The 21,252-nt window shown below is 39.0% G+C and overlaps 1 protein-coding gene across 3 annotated transcripts in view; it reads right to left on the reverse strand.

Annotated features, from left to right (window-relative positions):
- PTPN14 (protein tyrosine phosphatase non-receptor type 14) overlaps nt 1-21,252 on the reverse strand; it is a 118,264-nt gene that overhangs the window by 30,976 nt on the left and 66,036 nt on the right. For all 3 annotated transcript variants that reach the window (XM_048057472.2, XM_013174022.3, XM_066993655.1), the window contains exons 4-10: nt 13,292-13,389; nt 10,575-10,642; nt 7,583-7,653; nt 5,835-5,922; nt 4,017-4,105; nt 2,248-2,335; nt 1,617-1,699 (exon numbers count right to left, since the gene is read on the reverse strand). In XM_048057472.2, the coding sequence (XP_047913429.2) occupies nt 1,617-1,699; nt 2,248-2,335; nt 4,017-4,105; nt 5,835-5,922; nt 7,583-7,653; nt 10,575-10,642; nt 13,292-13,389 (585 nt within the window). The remainder of the gene's footprint in view (nt 1-1,616; nt 1,700-2,247; nt 2,336-4,016; nt 4,106-5,834; nt 5,923-7,582; nt 7,654-10,574; nt 10,643-13,291; nt 13,390-21,252) is intronic.

The following is a 21,252-nucleotide window of genomic DNA, read 5'->3' on the forward strand; positions in this document are numbered from 1 at the left end:
GCATATGCTGTCATTGATATCTGTGGCCCTGACACAGAAGCTCATACCGCATGAGACTGTGGTAGGAAGGAAGGCAATTATAACGGCAAAAATACATTTAAACTCCAGTTATTTCTCTCACTGACTTCATGATGTTCCCTATTTTATTAGTCCAAATATTTGGAAGTTGTATGTGAAGCTGATACATACACCCAATTCATGGTACCCACATACTTATGGTTCAGTAGTCAGAAATAAACATGATCAAAAGCTATTGCTTCTGCAGTCTGGATTATGGACTGTAACGGAATAGTCCTTCCTCTCTGTTGACCCCAATAAACAGCTTCGAAGGGGAAATATTCTAATACAGTGGATGATGGTATTTAGTTTTCTCTTTTTTGACTGTCACAGGGAAAAGACTGAGGAACTTCCTTTGAACTTAATTTCTCTGAATCTATTACATTTAGCATTGGACTAATGAAATGCATTATATGCTGCTAATAAAGGTCTTTTCTGGTCTTCCACTCACTTCCCGAGAACTGTAAACAATATCTGAAATCTAATCAACATCATCTTCCTGTATGTGAAAAGATCACTGTATACAGTTCACCTCATCAGTTTCTCCAATACTTGTAACTCAGCGTATGTTTCTAGTATTACATATGCGCACAGTATATAAAGTTAGACCTTCCAATCTTCCCTTCATCATTTTGGCTTTACTTTCCAACAGATGGCATTACCCAGCTGAACAGATGGGATGCCCAGCTCTAACTAGAGCTGTTGTTGGAGATGAGACTTCTTTATAGCTTTCCAGCTAACTAAACTGGTAAGTTTTGCAATGAATTCATGTTCTCATTGCTATACAAATGTGGCGTATTATAAAGTTTCACAAAACCCTAGACCTCTTAAAACTAAATTTACCTCAAACTAAAATTGGCCGTGTAGTGGTATAAATGAAACGTTATCAGCTAATAAACTTACTTTTGACTTACAAAAAAAGCCTTATGAATTCCTCTAGTTAGGGTGACTACAGCTGTGAAAGGACTGTCATGGCCAGTTTCTTAGTAAGTGCTCAAAGCAGTGCCTGTAAGAAACTCCAGGTTCAGATTCAGTCTCTGCTGAGTCACGCAACTATGACTAGGCTGATGAACATTCCCATGTGTCCTGCCTTGCTTGGTGCATATAAGAAGTGAATAAATTATGCTACCTAAATTAGAGGAGGATAACCTGGGTTCTCCACCAGTCTTAGAAGCTACCTGGGTAACGCATCCTCAACACACTACTGTAATTCATATTTTGGCATGTTATGTCACCTTTCACTCCAGTTTATACTAACACTCTGGGTCATGAACAGCAGAGACCAAGGGCTTCAATTCATTATTCTGTCAGATTTGGCTGCTTGGTGAGCAGTATCCAACAGGGCTCATGCATCAAGCCTCCCAAGGCTCAGAATTAAATTTCATTCTCATTCTTCTGTTCTAGCTGGTGGTTAAAACAAAAAGAAAAAAAATAGGCAAAGTAGAACAGAATAACTGACACAAGTGACTAGAAAAAACAAACAAAAACAGACACGGCAAAACTCAGAGCACTTCCAAAGCAGGGTTGTCAGAACATAACTCTGAAGAAAGAGTACTCACTCTGTGCAGATTTTGTTCTGTTTGTAAAACTTATGTCTTGCTGCAAACAGCCGTGAAATATATTTGGCATTTTCAAGATCATCCTTTAAACACAAGAAAAAACAGAAAAAAATAAATCATTCATTTTGTTGTTCTCACCAATAACAAAGAAGAGTTCTACAAATCAAATTGCAGTAATGCTTGGTAAGGTCTGTCATGTACAGGATCTGGCTGCCAAGAACATGTCTAGTGCCCTCAAGAGTGTTTAAGGCATTGAATTACTGAAATACAGTGGCATGCCTTTACATGCTGCCACTTCAGTGCTAAGTCACAGTGGGAGGGGAAGAGGAACGACAACAAAAAATGGATCAAGGTTGCTGGTCCAGTTTCTACATTGGCCTTGGTTCAGTGAGATGTAGAGCGATTTGAAGAAGTGCAGAGCAGCATTGCACCCCTCCTTGAGTTTCAGTGTATGTGTGTACGGTAACATGGCACTGTGGATGTTTCATCCAACACCTTTTTTTTTTTTTTTTTTCAAACTTCCCAGCATATTACACTTCAGTATGCTTGGAGTGAAATTAAAAAATTTTTTTTTGTATTTATGTTCTATATAAGCATATTCTTGGTAACACTGATTAGATCTTTTTCTTACTGTGTGAAAAAGCACATTCTCTTCTTTGTTGATCAACTCTAGAACAATCGAAGATTTGTTATGTGCAATATTCCCAATGTCATTCCACCTGTAAGAGTTAAAAAAAAAAATGTGGTAGAGTTTGCCAACACATACACTCAAACATTTCACAAACACATTAAGAATCCCTTAGTCAACATTAGTCTTGTTTTATGGGAAAGCTTTTCAGTAGCTGTTTGGTGAAGAATCATGGTTAGGAAAATGAGGAAGTTAAGCTCTGATTCAAGGAGTGAGATTATTCTGTTCTTAACCCAAAACAGGAAAGTTAAAAGCTCTCTTTAAAAACACTGATTTGAAGAATCACAATAGAAGGTACATCAAAAATACATTATAATTAATATTACACTGAACTGTAGCATTTTTGTACAGAGTGACTTGAACCAGATGGATTTTTTTTTTTTTTAATATAATGCCGTTCCTCTCCAAACTGTTTCCAACTTTCCTACATAGTTTATTCTTCCTAAAGGAGGTTAACTTGACAACATGGTTATGTAGGCTATGCATACCATGCTAATACCCTGTTTAACGTTCGCAATCTTTTTTTCAAGTAATTGTCAAGTTACCCAAGATCAGAGTTATAATCTTCTTACAAATAGCTGACAGACACATTGGCGTACATTGCATGCAATCCATGGAGATGGAAAGGACTTGTTTGTTCTGTTTGCAGCATGCATTCCTCTTCATGTCATGGCAGGATGCTTGAAGCGCATATTTCCAAAGAGTAAGGATCCCAGCACCAACTATTATTTCTACATTTAAGAAACTTCTTGCTTTTGTCACCTACATTTTAACACGTCTTCAGAATGGCACAGTTAAAATAATTATCTAATTTCTTCACAAAAGTTCATATGCAAAACATCAGCTCTATGGAAAAGGTAGCCCTGACATTTTTGAAGATGACCGCTTAAATCTTTTATAAGGTTAAAAAAAAAAAAGACAAAAACAAAGAAACTGAACACCCTTCTTGCTCAAGTCTGATACAAGCCTTAGCTAATGACTAAAAATGAGTGTACCTCATAAAACAATTTTTTGGCTGCATAGGTGTTGATATTCTAACAGCAACAAGGACTGGGAAAAATCCACTCCAAGTTGACTTCAGAATTAACGGAAATGCCCAAAAGCAGGAAAAAGAAATGACAGAAACACCACCTTCCCTGGAATCATGCAGATTTCTAGCAACACCTTCATACAGAACAAATTTTTATAAGAAGTAACAAAACCCACAATGAAGGTCAATGGAATGGCTTCAGTGATTCTCAATAACCAAAACAAACAGCAGTACAAACACATAAGTGACACAGCCAGGATTTTCAAAATTACAGAATGAGAAAGTTCGGCTTTTTTAGCGGGGTACCTAAATATGGCAACCAGATTTTCAGAAACACTGAGCGCCTAAGGCTGCCAACAGTGAGGTTTAACAGATTTGCATTCAGATGCATCAAAGAAGCAGACACAAAGGCAAGCAAAGAAAAGGGATCAAAGCCTTGTAAGTAGAACAAGATACATGACAGACAACTATGTCTTTCTTGCTGTCAAACCCATTCAGAGACATCAGAAATTATTCTTTATCACATCTCTTACGGCCAAGAGGCCAATGCTGAAAACAGTGAGGTGACTACTCCTTAGTTAGAGCATTGGCACTATTGAAGTCACATATGTAAGGAAAAAAAAACCACACACAGAGCTCTGAAAAGAAACTCACTTTAAATACAGAAGTCCCTAGTTTTTACCTATAGATCACAGTTGTCCTTCCAATTCTGTTTTTTATGAAGATTCCCATGAAGAAAATACCAAGGTGTATGTCGTTTCCATGATTATCCTGCACAAAAAGAGTATATATTTAGTTTAATAAAGAAACTGGCAAAGACGTGCATAAGAACACATGCTGAACCACCAAACAGAAGCTATTCTTCAGGATGAATGTGGGACTAACCCTTGACTAACCTATATTTTGGTGCTTTACTGGACTCTGATTTTCATTATTTCAAAGCAACTAACACTTAAGTGGATTCATTCTGTTGATTACTGAGAATAGATTAAGGCTAAGTGAGCTCAAGGTTCTCCTCTATGAAACAACATGCACACCACAAACTGGCGTTTGTTATATAATACCCCACTTTCCCTATAATTGTGATTATAGCTATCTAGAGCCTGTATGACTACCAAAAGCAACAGTCCTCTTTTGCATTCACAGTATTGCTCCAGTCATCTGTTAAAACATGCAGAGATTTCAGAAAACCACACCTGGAGATGGAATCCCTCTCAAAAGCTCTACCTTTCACCCTTCCTCTTTTAAAGTACTGTGTAGAAGTTCACAGTGTGTCACCCTAAAGAAGTATTTGTTGTATCTTTATACAGATACAGCCTTCATTGTTTTTCAATGATTGCTTAAATATTCATCTGCTTGCATCATGTACTGTCCACTGTTCCTGCACTGCTTTTCAGAAATTCTGTTGTTTGTCTACCCACATCTCCTGCACGTTCCCATTTGAAAAGCATGTGCTCCTGCTCCGTTTTGCAAACTTTTTTTTTCTTAAAAATGCCTTTTATTTTCGCTAGAAAAGTTTACTGCTGTTAACAAAGAGGTTTTTGAACATTATCAACAAAAACAACTCCTCACAGCTTCATATATAGCATATATACCACTTCAAAGTGGTAACACAAATAGCATGGTTAAAAAGAACTGCTAAAAGAAAGGTATAAAGAGAAGTTCATGCACTACACATGCCTAAGTTCTAGGAACCATGAGGTGCCCCTTCGTTTTAAAAGATCAGATTAGAGCTGTTCTCCTGGTCTTCTTGTACTTTGTTCCTGGAAGGCAGCAATGGACTATCCACATTTGTTTCCAATTACTAAACATTTGCCCTTCAGCAAACAAACAATGGACACCAGTTTTCAAGCCACGGCCTATGAACTGATTTTCGGTGCCGCTTTCATCAGAATACTTCCACCTACACTACAAGGCAGTAGAGGTCCTACAACTGACAGTTTTTAGTTTAGGCTGTTCAGAGAACTTGCATCTCCTTGTCCTGGACACGGGGAAAAAATCTGTGTGTTTTTGTCTATATAAATATACATATACTTATGCATACATATGCAGATATCTATATAAAGAGAAAAAACGCTATTAGAAATATGTGTAACAGGAACAACAACAACATCTTTCAGCTGTATATTCAAATGCAGTTCTATTTGTCTACAATACCAGCCTGCTGATCTTTCGTACAAGGCTAACATATTTCTGCATTTTTGTAGAGCACCCAGTCCACCACTCACACTTACCTATCATGCAATAATATCTGCGGGAAGGCTCGTCCACATAGCAACCTTTTTTGTCAAAAAAGATTTTGGTGGAAGAAAATTAACAGCAGAGGCCTAAGATACCCTCGTGCTGCAGCTTGCATTCAAACTACCAGAAATCATTTCGTCTTCTGGAACAGAAAAACAACTGCCTCTTTTGGACGAACAACTTGCATGTGTTACAAAGGTTGCCACAGACTCCTACACCATTTAACTTAGAGGTTTCTGTATAATATATGCTGACATACCTTCACAGGGAAAGTTTCCTGTCCAAATCCATCGAGGCGTTCCACTTCATTGATGTACATTAACTCAGCCTCTGCTGCTGTAATGCCACTGCAATTGGAATAACAAAAGGCAGCAAACGCTTCAATATTACATGCACACAAAAAATACTAGTGCAAAAAATTGGGAGATTCACAAACCATTTCACAAGATGCTTTGGAAATGCAGCCTAGAAATGTACAACAAAACTTTCAACGCTAGGATCATAATCTGGAAGGGGAGGAATTTTACTGTATGCTTCTAAGGTAAGGTACAAAGCATTAGTTCAAATTACAGCAGGAACAAACTGAACTAATCCCTTTACTCAGCTTCTTCTGCATGCAAACGTTTTCCAAGCTTTATTAAAACATCAAGCCATTGCAACAGGTTGTGCCTAGCCTTGGATGGCCAATTTGAGCCACAAGGGTCCTAATTTGCATAACTAGCTTAAGAATTCACTAAAGGTGCTTAAAGTGGCCTAAAAGTGAAGACCTACATATTCATATTTGCTGTTCAAAAACACAGGCACTGAATCCAAATTTTGAGCAGGTTCTCTTTCGTAACGGAGAACAAACCATCTGAAAAAACTTTGACACACGTGTCCACACATGCTCCTGTCACAGCTCAGGAATTCAGACAGATTTCAGTTCTCAAAAGCAGGTCAGAATAGATTGCAGGTTGTTCCAAAAGAAGGTCACTTAATGTTTCTCCTCTTTGCTCCTCCTTACCACAGCATATAAACAGAAATATAGAAAACCAACAAATACCTAGGAGAAACAGGGAAAGAAAGAATCTGGAATTTGATCTACCTGCTGAAATGAGTATAAGTATTTGTTCTTTGTGTTGCTGAAATAGCACTAAAGAGCACAACGGGGGATGGAAATCTTCCCTTTCAAGTCTGGGAGTTAACCAAGATCACACAAGCAGCCCGTGGCAGAGATACTGAAGAACAGAACCAGGTGTATGCATGGCCAGCTCAGAAACTAACCCTTCGGCTGGAAAGGCCCAAGCTTGCATTAAAGCTCACAATGAAAATGGCCTTCAACTCACACATTTGTGTTTGCCCCTTTAGGATCATTTTCTGGCATAAAATGGGAAGTGCTGCACCTTTCCACATACTATTCCTATAGCATTTCACATAATCAAGTTTTAAATGCAGATTCATAACATAATAAGAAAGATTATTTCCAATGCCATAGAGGCACTGATGTTTTTCTAAGATCCGAACTCGAGAACTTTGAATTCTTTTACCACCAGTACACCTAGATGACATGAAAGAAGTCTACTTACAAGGAAGGTATTTGTTCTGGAGCACTAATGCACAGGTCATTAATTGGTGACAATGTATTTTAGCTTTTCCACAACTAGACTTAAAACCCAACAAGAAAGGGATTCCACCTCCTGTTATTTTCATTTGTTACACTGGGAGTGTGCATAACCCTCCCTCTCTAGAATGAGAGAAAACCCTTGAACAGACCCTTGGACAACCCCCGATCAAGTCATGACGTCTTTCACCATCAGGATTTAAACGAAGTCAAAAAGAGAAAGAAGCCTACTCTGTAGCACCACTAGTTTTACACATACTCATTAAACCTCGTGGTGGAAATTCTCATTTATTTGGGATTAAGTTCCTTGGCCATTTTGTGTGCACAAGAGGCAGATAATCTTTTGTAACAGACTAAAAATCCAGCTAGATGTAGCATAATAGTAACATGGAGATAGGCTACCTCACCTATGAGTTCGGTGTTCCTGTGCAACCTTTTGTGTCAACTCTTCCAAGACAGCTTCATCTTGGGTCCAGTCCTGTAAGAAAATGAGGTAGCATCAAAAGCTAGTCAACCAATGAGAGAGAGAATAAAATACAAGACAGGAATTATGATGGCATACATTTCAGGGTTGTTTCCTGTTCATGTTCTTGCACGTAGTTACACAGAGAGAACCTAGCACCAAATACACTGAAAATTCAGGGCACATATCCAAGCACAGGGTGCTGAAAACGTGCAAGAAAAACACGTCGGACTTTTTTTTAATTATTTATTTTTTCTAAAAAGATACTGCTAGAACAGGGTTTAGGTAGCTTTTATTCTACAATACGAAACAGAGTACAGAGCATGGATAAGGGATCTTTTCCTGAATAAGGACCAAACAAGCCTTTAAAAGCACTTGAAAGTCTATAAACGATTATATACCTTTTTAAACAGACCAAAATATTCCACAGACCATGCAAATTGAAGTCATGGGTATTTTCTGTCCTACAACCTGCTGGTACTGCCTTCCCCTGTTAATAGGAATCAAAAATTTTGCTCTCTCTTCAAACGTAATGAAATTCACCTTACACTTGCAACACATTTCTGAGTAGAATTTATCCTCCACAAATATAATCGCATGTGTGGTAGAAACAAGTCTGAAATAATTGGGAGCAAGTTAGTAAATGAAGTCTGCTCATAAATTCAAGGCAACAAAAAGGAAGCTGAAAAATTTTCTTGCAAAACCTCAAAGTTCTTATTTTTATTTTAAAAAGCCTTAAGGCTGCATGTAACGTACTTAGACACACTGCCTGTTTCTTGCTCAATGGGGCCCTCCCTCTGATATTTGCTTCTGCCACAAAAATATGTGAAAGTGGTAGCGTGCTAATGAAAAATGGCATGGTACATGCCTATGCACAGCTACACACCTGTGGGGTGTACTGTGTACATAACTTTGTTCTTTTTGCTGCTGAAGAAATGCCATTTGACACACATTGTAGCCTCACAAGATCAAACAGTACAAATGTAGCTGCCCCTCCCTCATTCGCCAGCTCCCTTCGCTAATGAATTTATGGCAAACGTTCTTGTTGGAGGCTCCTTCTATGCCTGAGATTCGCTCGCATACTCCCACTTGCTGCAGGACTAGTTCCTATCTGCAGCACTTCGCAACTGTCACTGAAGTTGCAGTGAAATATTTACTGTTATGTTATCCGCTCCTCCCCAGAAGGGCAGAGACGAGAAGTTAAATAAAAGGAAAGAGATGCCTAGAGAAAAGTTGATTTAAGAGTAGGCTCCTGAAGACTGTAGGAAGCTGACACTTTGCTGATCTTGTCAAATTTAGTGGTAGCAGCATGGATGAACAGCTAGATACCACAAAGTGAGCACATCCAAAACGGAAGGGAGCTGACCACAACACAACAAAGGCAGCTGACTCAGAAAAGGAGGTCCTAGGAGGTTGGCCTGAAAAGTAAACTACATTTAAATGCGGCTTGAAATCTCATCTGGATGCCTAAATTTTCCTATTCTCCTGCACTGCCCCCCCCCTTTTTTTTAGTTTTGTTGTTGTTGTTGAAAAGAAAAATACCATCAGCACATTGAAACAACTTTGCAGGAGTAATTTACAAAGTGACAACTTGACTACACCTTCCTGTCTATATTTTCATCCATACCTTTCCCACATGCACTACCATATGACTTTGTAAGCCATCAACCATACACAGGATCAACAATTACCTATTATTAACAAGAAATCCTTGTTGCAACAAGAATAGATGAATTAACAGCTGCTCTGCTAGTCAAGCTAACAGAAGTTCCTTAGTGAAAGGTCAATACTGAAGCCATGTTCTAGGTATCAAAAGTATATTCAGATCTCTGCATATTCATTATTTTCTCCTCTTTCTGCTGAATTTCTATATTCAACTGTCTGCTAGCTTGAAATTGCACTTTCACTTGAAGACACTGTGCAAGTGTTACCTTTTTGAACTTGGGAATTGACTACCGACTTAGAGAAGGCTGCAGCTTCTATAATGTCAAAAAGTGAAGGTAAATGGGATGAAATGCTTCTGGAAGTATGTTTCTCATGCCTTCGAAGTATAGTGAGCTTAATCACTCTCCATCTACCTTGACACTAATTGCAGAAGGAAACCATATGCCTGATTTCTAGGCAGTGACATTTAGGGCAGGGGAACCCCAACCCACTTCCAATTTTTGTTTCTATTCTGAAAGAATTCCAAGTTCTTTTTCTTTTAGGAAGCTTAGACTCGCTTCCTGTGCTGATGGAGTTGGTAGTCAAAAATAAAGCCAGCCTCTATCTGAGCAGGTTGTGGTGTCGTGTCTTGCCCCTCTCCCCCCAACAATCCATCCTCCCAGATGGGCTTAGTGTCATGGGTTGCAAGCGCTTAGCATTTATCACCAGTTTCTAATGTCATCAGTGACCTAAAACAATTCCCTCAGCATTCAAATTATGTGCTAGTTCCAATTCAAATTTAAAACAAATTTACAGCACAGTCCCTGGAGGATATTTTGAGAACTGATTCATGCTTCTCTTCAGTCTAGTAGTCAGTTGATGTAAATTCGCATTCTCTTGAGCAAAGACTGCATAATTTGTCCTGTGACACAACATTTATTACATCAGCAGCTTTCATATCCCTTTATAACGTGCCGTGTTACTAATACTGCAGTATGACTAATATACACCTTTCTAAATAGCTGCAAATGCTTTTTGATTCAAATAAGTACGCTTCTTTTGTTGACAGCTGTTCCCAGAGGAGGCTTAACAGGAACTGAAAAAGGGCTACATTTCCATAGCATATATTCATTCAGCTACAACCAAGTATATTGCAGGATTTGGGGGAGCAAAGTTTACATCCGCTGCTAATAATTTAGCACCGGTGCTTTTATTGTTATCAACAAAGCCATCTCTGAGGCATGGAGGAATTATTCAGAGAAGACCACAAGAAAAGAGGATGAGGAACTCACCATAGGAAACAAGACATATTCTCGGAGGAAATCATGAGATTCAAACTGATTATAGTCTCCAAAATCCGCTGGAAAAAACAACACAGTTACTCATTTTACCACTTTCCACACGTTAGGACCACACTCAGTCTTTGCACAGATGCCTAACTTCAAGTGGGCGAGTTCTCTCTGAAGCCACAACCCAGGACAAAGATTTCTGTTTGTACTTTAGCTTTTAACACGGAGGTCTGAAAATAAAAGTTTATTACCAGAGATCAAATAACAGCCAACAAGTATTTTTTCTCTTTTGTTCCTTTACATTATAGCCATTTGCAACGATTTACTATCAGACGTGCAAGAGACTGGGATATTCCAGTTTCTTTAAAATGGCATGTACTTCTACTTCTCCAAAATCCCCAAACCTGACTCTGACCAGGCAAAAAAAAAATTAACCTAACTCTGCTACAATTCTACATAATTGTAAGAAAGATGCTTAGCTTAACAGCCTAGAAGGTTAAGATCAACTAGCCAATTATACTAAAAATTGCTGATAACCAACATGGCTGGGGGAGGAAGCGTGGGGGACAAGTCTTGTCCTTCTGCAGCCAATATAACAGTCCAGGCAACATGTTAGTTTAATTGACTGGCCCTTCAGACTTTTCTACATTTTTCTGCCTCTTCTGTGTATCTTTGAGACGTTCTCATCTGCACGATCACTTTCACTTCTAAGTCAGGCTGAGGATTCTTGTCTAAATGTCCTTGAAACTGTAGCATTTTGAAAATGCTTCCTAAAGGCTAAGCTACTTTAAACAAAAAAAAGTGTATATATGTATATATCTGTTAAATACACAACAACTTATATCAAAAGAATATCTTGCCGGGAGGTTTCTATTTTATATTAATTGAACTGGATCAAACGCCATCTACAAGATTCTCATATTATAGAAGCTGGAAATCCCCACCATAAATCATATTAGCTAAACATTCTTTCAAAGCTTCTAGACAACTTTACGTATTGCAGGATGCCAAAAATGCAGTTTCATTTTGTTTTCACCTCAGAGTTATGTTTTAACATAAACATAAAGAAATCAAAATGGACATGAAACAGACTCTCTAAGTTTAAAAGTAAGTATTTCAAATATCTTCGTTTGCCTCACATGAAAAGGACAAAGGGAGTAACACAAGGTCATGAATAAAGCAAACAAGATTAGATGCAGGATCCTGATGCAATGGTCTTTGAAATATATTACATAGAAAATTCAGAATAATACTGACTATTGCAAAACGTTATAAAGACTGGCTAGCTCCCAAAGTCAGCAAAAAGCTCCAAGAAACACAGGACCAGTGAAAAATATCCAGTGTCTATTTATCATTAACTTAAATGCTGGAAAAACTTAATTTACTCAGAGTGCAAGGTTTAGTACGTAATTTTGCATACATCATCTCCATTACTCATAAAATATTTCAGTATTTAACAGAAAACATTTTTCCTTCAATTTTTAACCAAGCAATAAGATACTGTAACAGAACAACTATTGCCCTAAGAAAGAGTTTCAAGAATATTAAAAAAAAAAAAAGGGGTTGCTGATACCTTTCTAGAGGATAGACAGGGGAGCTGGCGCAGACAGTGCCTAGTGCCTTGGTTTTCATCTGTACCTACACTGTTCCCCTCGATGTCAGAGAAGAGCATGAGAATTAACATCTTTGAAAGCTCATTCTCCAAGGCAGTTGCAAAGCATCCTGCAGATTACCAATGGCAGTCAAGAAACAGAACTCAGTCCCTATAAACTCTGTATGTCCCTCCTGCAACTATTAGACTTACTCAAAATGGAAAATGAAGATTCAGAAAGGCCTAAATGAAAACTAAGAAAGTCTCGTATTTACAACAAAACAGAAAACCAGGTTTCAGTCACTGAATTTTAAGAGTCAAATTCTCAAATTTAACAATATTACTAGGGCATTTTATATCATAGAACCTGTAATTTTCAAGAATCAGATCTTCATGTTTGTTATTATATGTACATACTTGTCCTCCCTCTGTCCCACCCGTAACCAAAGAGAAGTGCCCAGTGCATGATTGCTGGAATTCTACTTTGAGCTATCATAGTCATGGATAGACTGAAATATATTTTCTGCAAACACAGGACTTCCTCCTTTACCCACATACATTACATGATCACAATTTTATTGATGTCATTAGGAGGCTCAGAATAAAACTCATATTGTAAGAAGTAGTTTATTATTAATTTATAACTCACGTAACAATTATGGTCATGTGTTCTTTCATACTGCAGATAGCACTACACAGCAAAATGAGTTTTTAATTAAAGGCAAAATTAAAGCTGCTGCTATACTCTTTGATGCAACTCCATTTCAAACCAGAGAACGTGAAGTAAATTCATTACTGCAAAGCACTCTGTGGCTGGGGCTAGAACTGGAGTTTTGTTCAAATTCGCTAGCGTGGCTTTTAGAAAAGGGAAAGTTGAACATTGTGATGCAGTCCATCGTTCCCTCCCTGATGATATGAGTTTCATCAACAGCAGTCCACCTAAACACTTTGTAAAAAAAAAAAAAAAAAAACAAACCAAAAAACCCTAGCTGTTGTGAACAGGAGTCACGCATGGCCTTAGTTAACACCCAGTCAACACCTACAACAATTCCCCCCCCCCCCCCCCCCCAAAAAAAAAAACCACAACAGCCCATGTTGGAAAACAGCTAGGCAGGTCATATCATCTTACCTTGCACTGCTAAACCAGCTAGTCGAATTCCCTGCTCCAATGAAGAACGCAATCGGCCATCAAGAATATCCTTTTTCACTTGTAAGTAATATTGGTATCTACAAACCAGAAACGAGAACAGATCAGAAAGGCAATATGCATATATGTTTACAACTGAACAAGAGACTGCTGAAAGCAAGAAAAAACTCACCACAAACATGTCAGGCAGTTAAACAGCAGTCTGTGCCTGGCTTCAGAAGTTCTACATCACCTACCAGGTATATGCGTGTTAGCAAAATAAATCAAAACGATCCCTATGTTGGCAACATTTCCAGCTATGAAAAGGAAAATAAAGTGTTCTAGTTTGTATTCCCTAGACCACACGGATGAGGGACATCTACTGGGACTACCTATATCCTCCATAAATTCTGTAGAGATTATAGAAGACCACATGTTCATCAATACAGAAAGAGGGTGTTCATATCTTTTTTTCTTTTCCTCCAGTGCCACCATTTGGGTAGGAGAAATGGAATTTTAGCAATATACTCTTGCTACCTGGCATAACTTTATAGCCCACATAGAAGTTTAATTGGCATCCCTCATCTATAAGGTTGACTTAGACACAAATCAAGCAAAACCAACCTCTAATGACACACTTGCTGAACCACAACTAATCACAAAGTAAACTATGTGAGTTTTAACCACAATGACAGAACTCACACAGTTCAGCTTACATTTGGCAAGAGGACATTTGGTGAGGACAAACAAGAAGCTTTCCACAAAAGCTTAACAAGTTACTGTCCCCATCTGTGCATCCCTTCCATCCACTGAACTGTATCAGACTCACAGCAGAGCTGACCAAAGCAGCAGGGATATGTACCAGTACCTCCGGCATACCAGGTTAAAGTCCAGGAGAGACAGCTTTGTTAACAGACAACAACATTTTATTCTGCAGGCACCCACACATGTTCAAACGAGCTACCTGTGTTGGATGGACAGTAAAACCAGCAAGGGACAAGACAGGCAGCGGAAGAAGTTACAGCCACAATTGCAAGGACACTATATCAGCCACCACCACGACAATAATTAGAGTTGAGCTTTGAGCTACAGTGATATAATAATCCAGTGTCCATCAGCTTAAAACTCTGGTGCAGGCATGCGTAACCCACCCTAGCTGAGATGAAACATTTCCTCCTCAGCCGACAAGCAACAACAGCTGATCAAGCTGGAGCCCAAAGGCAGAGGTACTGCACCAGCATAGCCACAGTCTGAGTGCTCAGCCTCATGCACCCAAGCCTGACTTCCTGATAGTAACTGGTGTGCCTGGGACACCCAAGTTTAGAAATCCCCAAATCCATCAAAGGGGTTTCTCAGTCTGTGACCAGACACGTCAGTCTGGTGCAGCTGAAACAAGTTACAGGGTTACAGCTTCCCAACAGTTTACTGCTCTCATTGGGAGCATGACTGCTCACCCTCGCTAACCACAGAATATCCTGAGTTGGAAGAGACCCACAAGGATCACTGAGTCCAACTCCTGGTCCCACACAGGACTGCCCAAAAATCAGACCACGTGTCTGACAGCATTGTGCAAATGCTTCCTGAACTCCATCAGGCTGCGGTCCTTGACCACTTCCCTGAGGAGCATGTCCCAGTGCCCGACCACCCTCTGGGTGCAGAACCTTTCCCTAACCCCCAGCCTGACCCTCCCCTGTCCCAGCTCCATGCCGTTCCCTCAGGTCCTGTCGCTGTCCCCAGAGAGCAGAGCTCAGCGCCTGCCCCTCCGCTCCCCTCGTGAGGGAGCTGCAGGCCGCCATGAGGCCTCCCCTCAGCCTGCTCTGCTCTGGGCTGAACAAACCAAGGGCCCTCAGCTGCCCCTCACACGTCTTCCCCTCTACGCGCTTCACCCTCTTCATAGCCCTCCTTTGCACACACTCTAACAGTTTTATGTCCTTCTCATATTGTGGCACCCAAAACTGCATACTGCACTTGAGGTGAGGCCACACCAGTGCAGTGTAAAGTGGGAAGGCACCCCCTCCAAACAGCATGGATTTTTAACTATCTACTACTTGAGCTAAAACAGATCACTCTGCGAGAACTGGGTTAAGAAAGAAGTCGTACACAAGCATGCCTGCCAGCCTCAGAGACTGCAACCTCTGCAAAGGCAGAGCAGTCAGACTGGGGGCAGTAAGTGCCTAACCGGACTCAGCTGCAACCAGTTCACCATCTGACCTTAACCATGAGCCTTTGGGAACAGCATATAAACAGTTCTTGTCGTAATGATTTCATGTGTGTAAGTCACATTCCCAGAACCAAGGCAATTAACTTTTCCTTCCTGGAAGGGAGAACCACTATAACATCACCTGTGTTACAGGGATTGCACTGCATTAACAATACCCCCAAACGTTACCGTTTAACTCTGCGCGGAGGCACTAGAAAACACGTGCTTCAAAAACAGCATAACCCAAACCATTCTTTGAGGGGTATTAATCTAATACAGCATTTTACATTTTTCCTCAGTTAACTCATCTGTCAGCAATGAGATGCAGTAACTTGCCACTAGACAGCACCACCGCTCTGACCAGACCTGTCTTCACAAGGTAGCAGCACTGTACGTGGCTGCAAGTGTTGCAGTGCAGAGGAATCCTCTCGATGAAAGGCCTGTGGATGTATCCTTAATATCTGAGAAATTCCCCTTTGAGTTCACAGTTTTTATGTGCACTTAAAAAGGTAATTGTTGGGTTACTCATTTTTAGGTTTCTTCTTCCCCTCTCCTCACCTCCCCCAAAAAGGGAGAAGAATATTTTCAAAGAAGAAAAAAATAATTTCATTTGAAATACTTAGATTTGGCTTTCACACAGACTAATGAAGGTTAAAACTTCAGTCAATTTTGAAATTTGATGGTGAAAGGCAATGCAAAAAACATATTGCTTCTCTGATCCCTGTGTTTCAGCCCCAGGCTTCACACTTGCTTGGTCCTGGAGAGAAGTCAGCTTATTTGCAGTTCTTTGCAATGACTAAATCCCAATTCTGAAAATACTCATGCTTTCACGCGAGCTTAACGTAAATTGCTTTGTCAAGTATGCAGGTGAGTAAGTGTTTGCTGAATCTGGTCTTACAGCCCTGTAATCTGAAAGCATGCTATTTATGGCAGCGGTACATACATATGCATGAGTTGCACATTCTAGTTGGGCAGAACAAAAGTAAAACCTGCATCTGCCTTAAAGCTCTATATAGGTAGAGCTATTGCTAAAATAAACACAAGAGACTACATGAAATCCAAAACAATGTAAAATCTTATCATGACACCCTAGCTCTATAGAAATCAAGAGTCTTACCGGCTTTAGTGAAGCCATGATTTGAACCGCAGTGCCCACAAAAATGTAGATAAACCATAGTATGCGTTATCTCAGTAACCATCATCAAAAATAGGACATCAATGCAGTTACTGGAGTACCAACTACTGTGATGAAGACTTTCAAAAGGAACAGTGATGTGCTGTACCTGCAATCGCAGACTGCCAATGTTGTTTTAAGAAATTGTTTCAAGACAGCACGCAGCATCCACTTTATGAGAAAGATGTCCATTTAAAGGTGTTCAACTCTGTGCTGGGAAGAGGTCATGCTTAAAAATCTTAACAGAGCTATTCTATGATACTACAGTACAACACTTACGTTTACGGACATTGCAGAAGAATAAAAGTTTAGGATTTGTTATTACAGATTGTGGCTGCTTAAGACATGAACTGGAGTCACTAATTCCACTGTCAAGGAAGAGGAGGAGCTGGGCTGTCACTGAACACCCTGGAGGAAGCTCCACTTGAAGGCCATGATAGCTCTAAAAGCCACTGATTCATGGCTCAGTTGTGCTTCAAAACTGTGGTCAGGCTCTCTGCCCAGTCAACAGAGAGCAGAAATTGGCCCATATTCTATCAAGGATTTGATGCTCCTCCATCTAAAATTATGTTAAACATTATTATTATGTCACTATGCTAGCTGAGACTGCTCTTTGTTTGGATTGTAAAAGTATATCTGTAATTTGAAGGAAATCAAACGTTTTAAAAATGATTTGGCTATAGATTCACTGAGGAAAGCTGTTCAAGAACAGCAGATAAAAACATGCATTTCATAAGCCTCCTATTAAGTGGTTTAGATGGGAAAGCATATGGAAACTGAACAAAAGAGAAGTTTGCAAACTGCACCCCCAACTAATAAGAGACAAGAAATTCAAAATTAAGACTTACAAAGCTTTAATCACAGAGCCAGTCTGGCATACTAGGGGAACACAAGACAGAAGAGAGACTGCCACAGCCAAGTGGGTGGACAGCTGGTCTCTCACCTTCATTGCTCATTTCGGGTTAAAATTTTTTAGCAGAGCCTTTGTGTATTCAATATAATAAAGGCTACTACAGTTTGCCAGCTTGTAGTTAATTCCAAGGGGAATGGGAGTGGACAACAAGTCTGAACAAAGCCATAATTGTAAGGATATCATTTCCCACAACTCTATTTAGCCAACACAGAAAACATGGAGAGTATATTTGCATCTATTGCATTGAAAAGCACACTTTTTCTAAAGTAAATAAGCTACAACTGGACAATTATGATAAAATATTTGAACTCCAGAAGCAACATCTGCATTTTAGCAATATATACTACATCAGTGGGTAAAAAACCAAATAATACTAGAAACATGAATAAGGGTACTGGTTTAAAATTTAATTACAAGACTCAGATTCAGACTCAGCTGCAGCTGTGTAAATCTAGAGAAACTCTATTTGCCCATACAATTCTGCATAGACCTCCCAAGACCAGTTTCATGTTTGTTCTGCTGTCACATCAAAAAAAAAAAAGTGGGCGTTTGTACAGAGTTGCTGAATTCGCTGTACCCTTCAATCACCACTGATTATCCGATGTATAACCTCTGCTGCTTTTCTAAATGTGCAGAAAATAACTGAGTTCATTCTACTAGTTTACATTCTCTTCCACAACAAATGTTTCAAACACTGAAAACGATGCAGAACCTGGCCCAATCAATAGTGGAAATGAGATGTGCATGGAGATATTAAGGGCAAGCCTACAACAGCAAGAGTAAGGGTTAGTTTTGCAGAGTAACTGTATTGGTACACTGCATCTTCACAGCTTTTCTGCTATGAACTTCCACAAAGAACCACAGTGTAAATACTTCATCAATAATTACTCAATTTTATCAGACCTGGTTGCCTTAATAATCAAGCAATATCCAACTCTACCAGGAAACATACACAAAAAGGATAAAAAAACGTCTATTGACCAAGAGATTTATAATCCATTTCATCCACATACATATATATACATTTGTATAAAAGATGACAGACTAGAGATAATAAGGATTAATGCTGTACTGATCAGTCTGGATTTTTGTTATTTTTCCCTGATTTCAGTTTCATTCTCTGTATCACAGGGACTGCAAGGGTTTGGAAGATACACATCTCTGGAGCAGCAGCTAACACTTTTTAAAAACTTTTTAATTGGTCAGCATGTTTTGCTAGAAACTTCAAGCTAGTATGAATAAACTAATTGGAATTTCAATATCAATAAACTATTTGCCATGAAAATGCACACAAGCAATAGAAAACATTTATTAGTTACCCATGAGGTACGATTCCTTTAAAATTGTTTCTAATGATGCAATTACTGGCTTGACTTTTTTTTTTTTTAAAAAAAAAACTCATTAGGTGCCATTTTGGCATCAAGCCTATCTGTTGGATAACTGCATAGCTATGTAGTTTATCTTCTTTTCTGGAGGACGAGAGAACTGCTTTACTGTTTCATATGTCCAAAATAAGAACTCTTTAAGACTCAAAGGAAAGACAGATTTTCCCATATGTGGTTTAGCTGAAGTCCTTCAGCTCTTTCCCAATTTAAAAAAAAAAAAAAGCAATTGGAGTACAATATGATCTTTTAAAATTAGGAACACAATAAAAGTCTCATTGAATCACAACAACGGCCCAACTCAGCTCATTTGGGTTCATCTCAGAATGGTACTATGCTTCTGAACAGAGACTCTGCAATGTACAGTTATGCAATAATCTGCCCACAGGGGAAGCAATTTCTCCTGAACAGAGGACTTTTATCATGTACTAAAATTATTTTAAGCATTAGCTTTGATATTGATGTGTCTCTTGTTCGTCTTATACCATAAAATCTTTCACAACGTTGGCTTCAATACTATTTAGCAACAGGATTCCACAGATACTTATATGATACTTTTTAAAGAGAAATATTTTTAATTTAAACATGGGGTCTTTCAAATTTTAGATAAGCCAAATGACAGCTATTCACTGAGCAAGCAATGGAACTAATTGATAAAAAATATTTTTATTTATCACATACTTGAGATGAGTAATATTTTAACTCTTACTGGTTGCTTTTCTGAGAAAAACATGCTTTAAATAGTATTAATGATTATTAGCCTTTTTTTTATAAATAGAAACTAAGCCACATAGCTGGTGAAGTAACTCATCTAAACTCAAGCAGGAAACTAAGGCAGATTCTGTAGAGATGGACTTTGTTCCCAAGTCTCAATCAAGAGCACGGTTTACTGGATACTGCTTATTTCATGCAAATCACTCCAGACACTGCAAAAAAAAAATTTTTGACCACAAAATTGGACTGCATTCTATAGGCCAAGAAAGAAAGAAAGGCAGGCAGACAAGACCAGTCTTTTCAGATAAAACGTTCAGTATATTGGCAAAGCTGGTGTTTTGATTTCTGGGCTTGAGCATGCTGAAACACATTTAGATGCAAGGATTCAATCAGCACATCTTAATCTAAAGGCATTTAAAAAAAAAGATGTACATACATTGATGATGTCATTGACAGTAACACAGTGCTAAAGTCTTGTCTTTGCCTTTCTAAAAATCTTAAGATGGTGTTGATAAACAGCTTGCTCCTCTGGAATTTCATCAACTTATCTCCCAGTGAAAGTCTGATGTTTCACAGTACTAGACAATAGCCATTCATCTGGAATTTGCGATGGAATACAAAAAGCTACGGCTGTGCTTCGCTACTAAAGAATAATATTTTTGGAAGAACATTACTGAAAACAAACCTGCCACACCCTGCAACAGACCTTCAGAAAGATCAGCAGACGTGCCAGAAAAAGATGGGAAGGAGACGAAAGGGCCTTTGTCACACATGCAGGAGGATATTCCTTCAGAAGCGCAAACTGTCAATGCCAACAGTAAAAACACAGTCATAACAGTTTTTAGGGTAGGAAATCCTTGATCAAAACAACCCTACAAGGTAGGTCAAGGTTAGCTTCAGGTAAGTGAGAAATTAGATTGTTCAAAAGCAGCATCCAACTGTCTACATCCTGGTTTCCTTCAGCAGCTGGGTGGAAAAGATGATGGAAACTAAAAATAAAATAAATGAAATACATGGAAAGATGTGTCATTCCTTTTTCCCCTTCCAAACAAGTTAGAACAATGCTGGGTTAGCATCATTTTCATGTCTTTGTAGGACTGAAAAGCGGAGGACAGATCAAAACAATTCATAACATCTACCTCCACATCTCTCAATCTCTCTCTACAAGAAAAGAGTTTATAGCTGAATGAGAGACAAGGGATTTTGGATAAAACAGGATAATTTCACAATGATTGGCATTTTGTTTTGACATGCAACTTGAGAGCATAAGTACAAATAATAAACAGCCTTGCTGACTTGCCTGCTCTGCAAGCAGTGCTAAGACACACAAAGTTAAGCTACCAGATCTGACCCGTTAAACTCCTACCACGGGCCAATACTTTCGTGGAAGGTTAAGGTCCAGCTATGAAGTCAACTCCTGGCTAAGGATACTAGACCAGGAATATCTCTGCACATGTAAGAACAGTCTGATCATAACTTTTCATGGCTTACTTCTTATATCCCACTTCTGTTTCATCAGTTTACTCCTGAATGGTTGTTCATTTGTTTGCATTCTCCATAGGGCAGTCTTAAAATCTCAAA

Source organism: Anser cygnoides, chromosome 3 (genome assembly GCF_040182565.1).
Source record: "Anser cygnoides isolate HZ-2024a breed goose chromosome 3, Taihu_goose_T2T_genome, whole genome shotgun sequence".
Taxonomy (NCBI): Eukaryota; Metazoa; Chordata; class Aves; order Anseriformes; family Anatidae; genus Anser; species Anser cygnoides.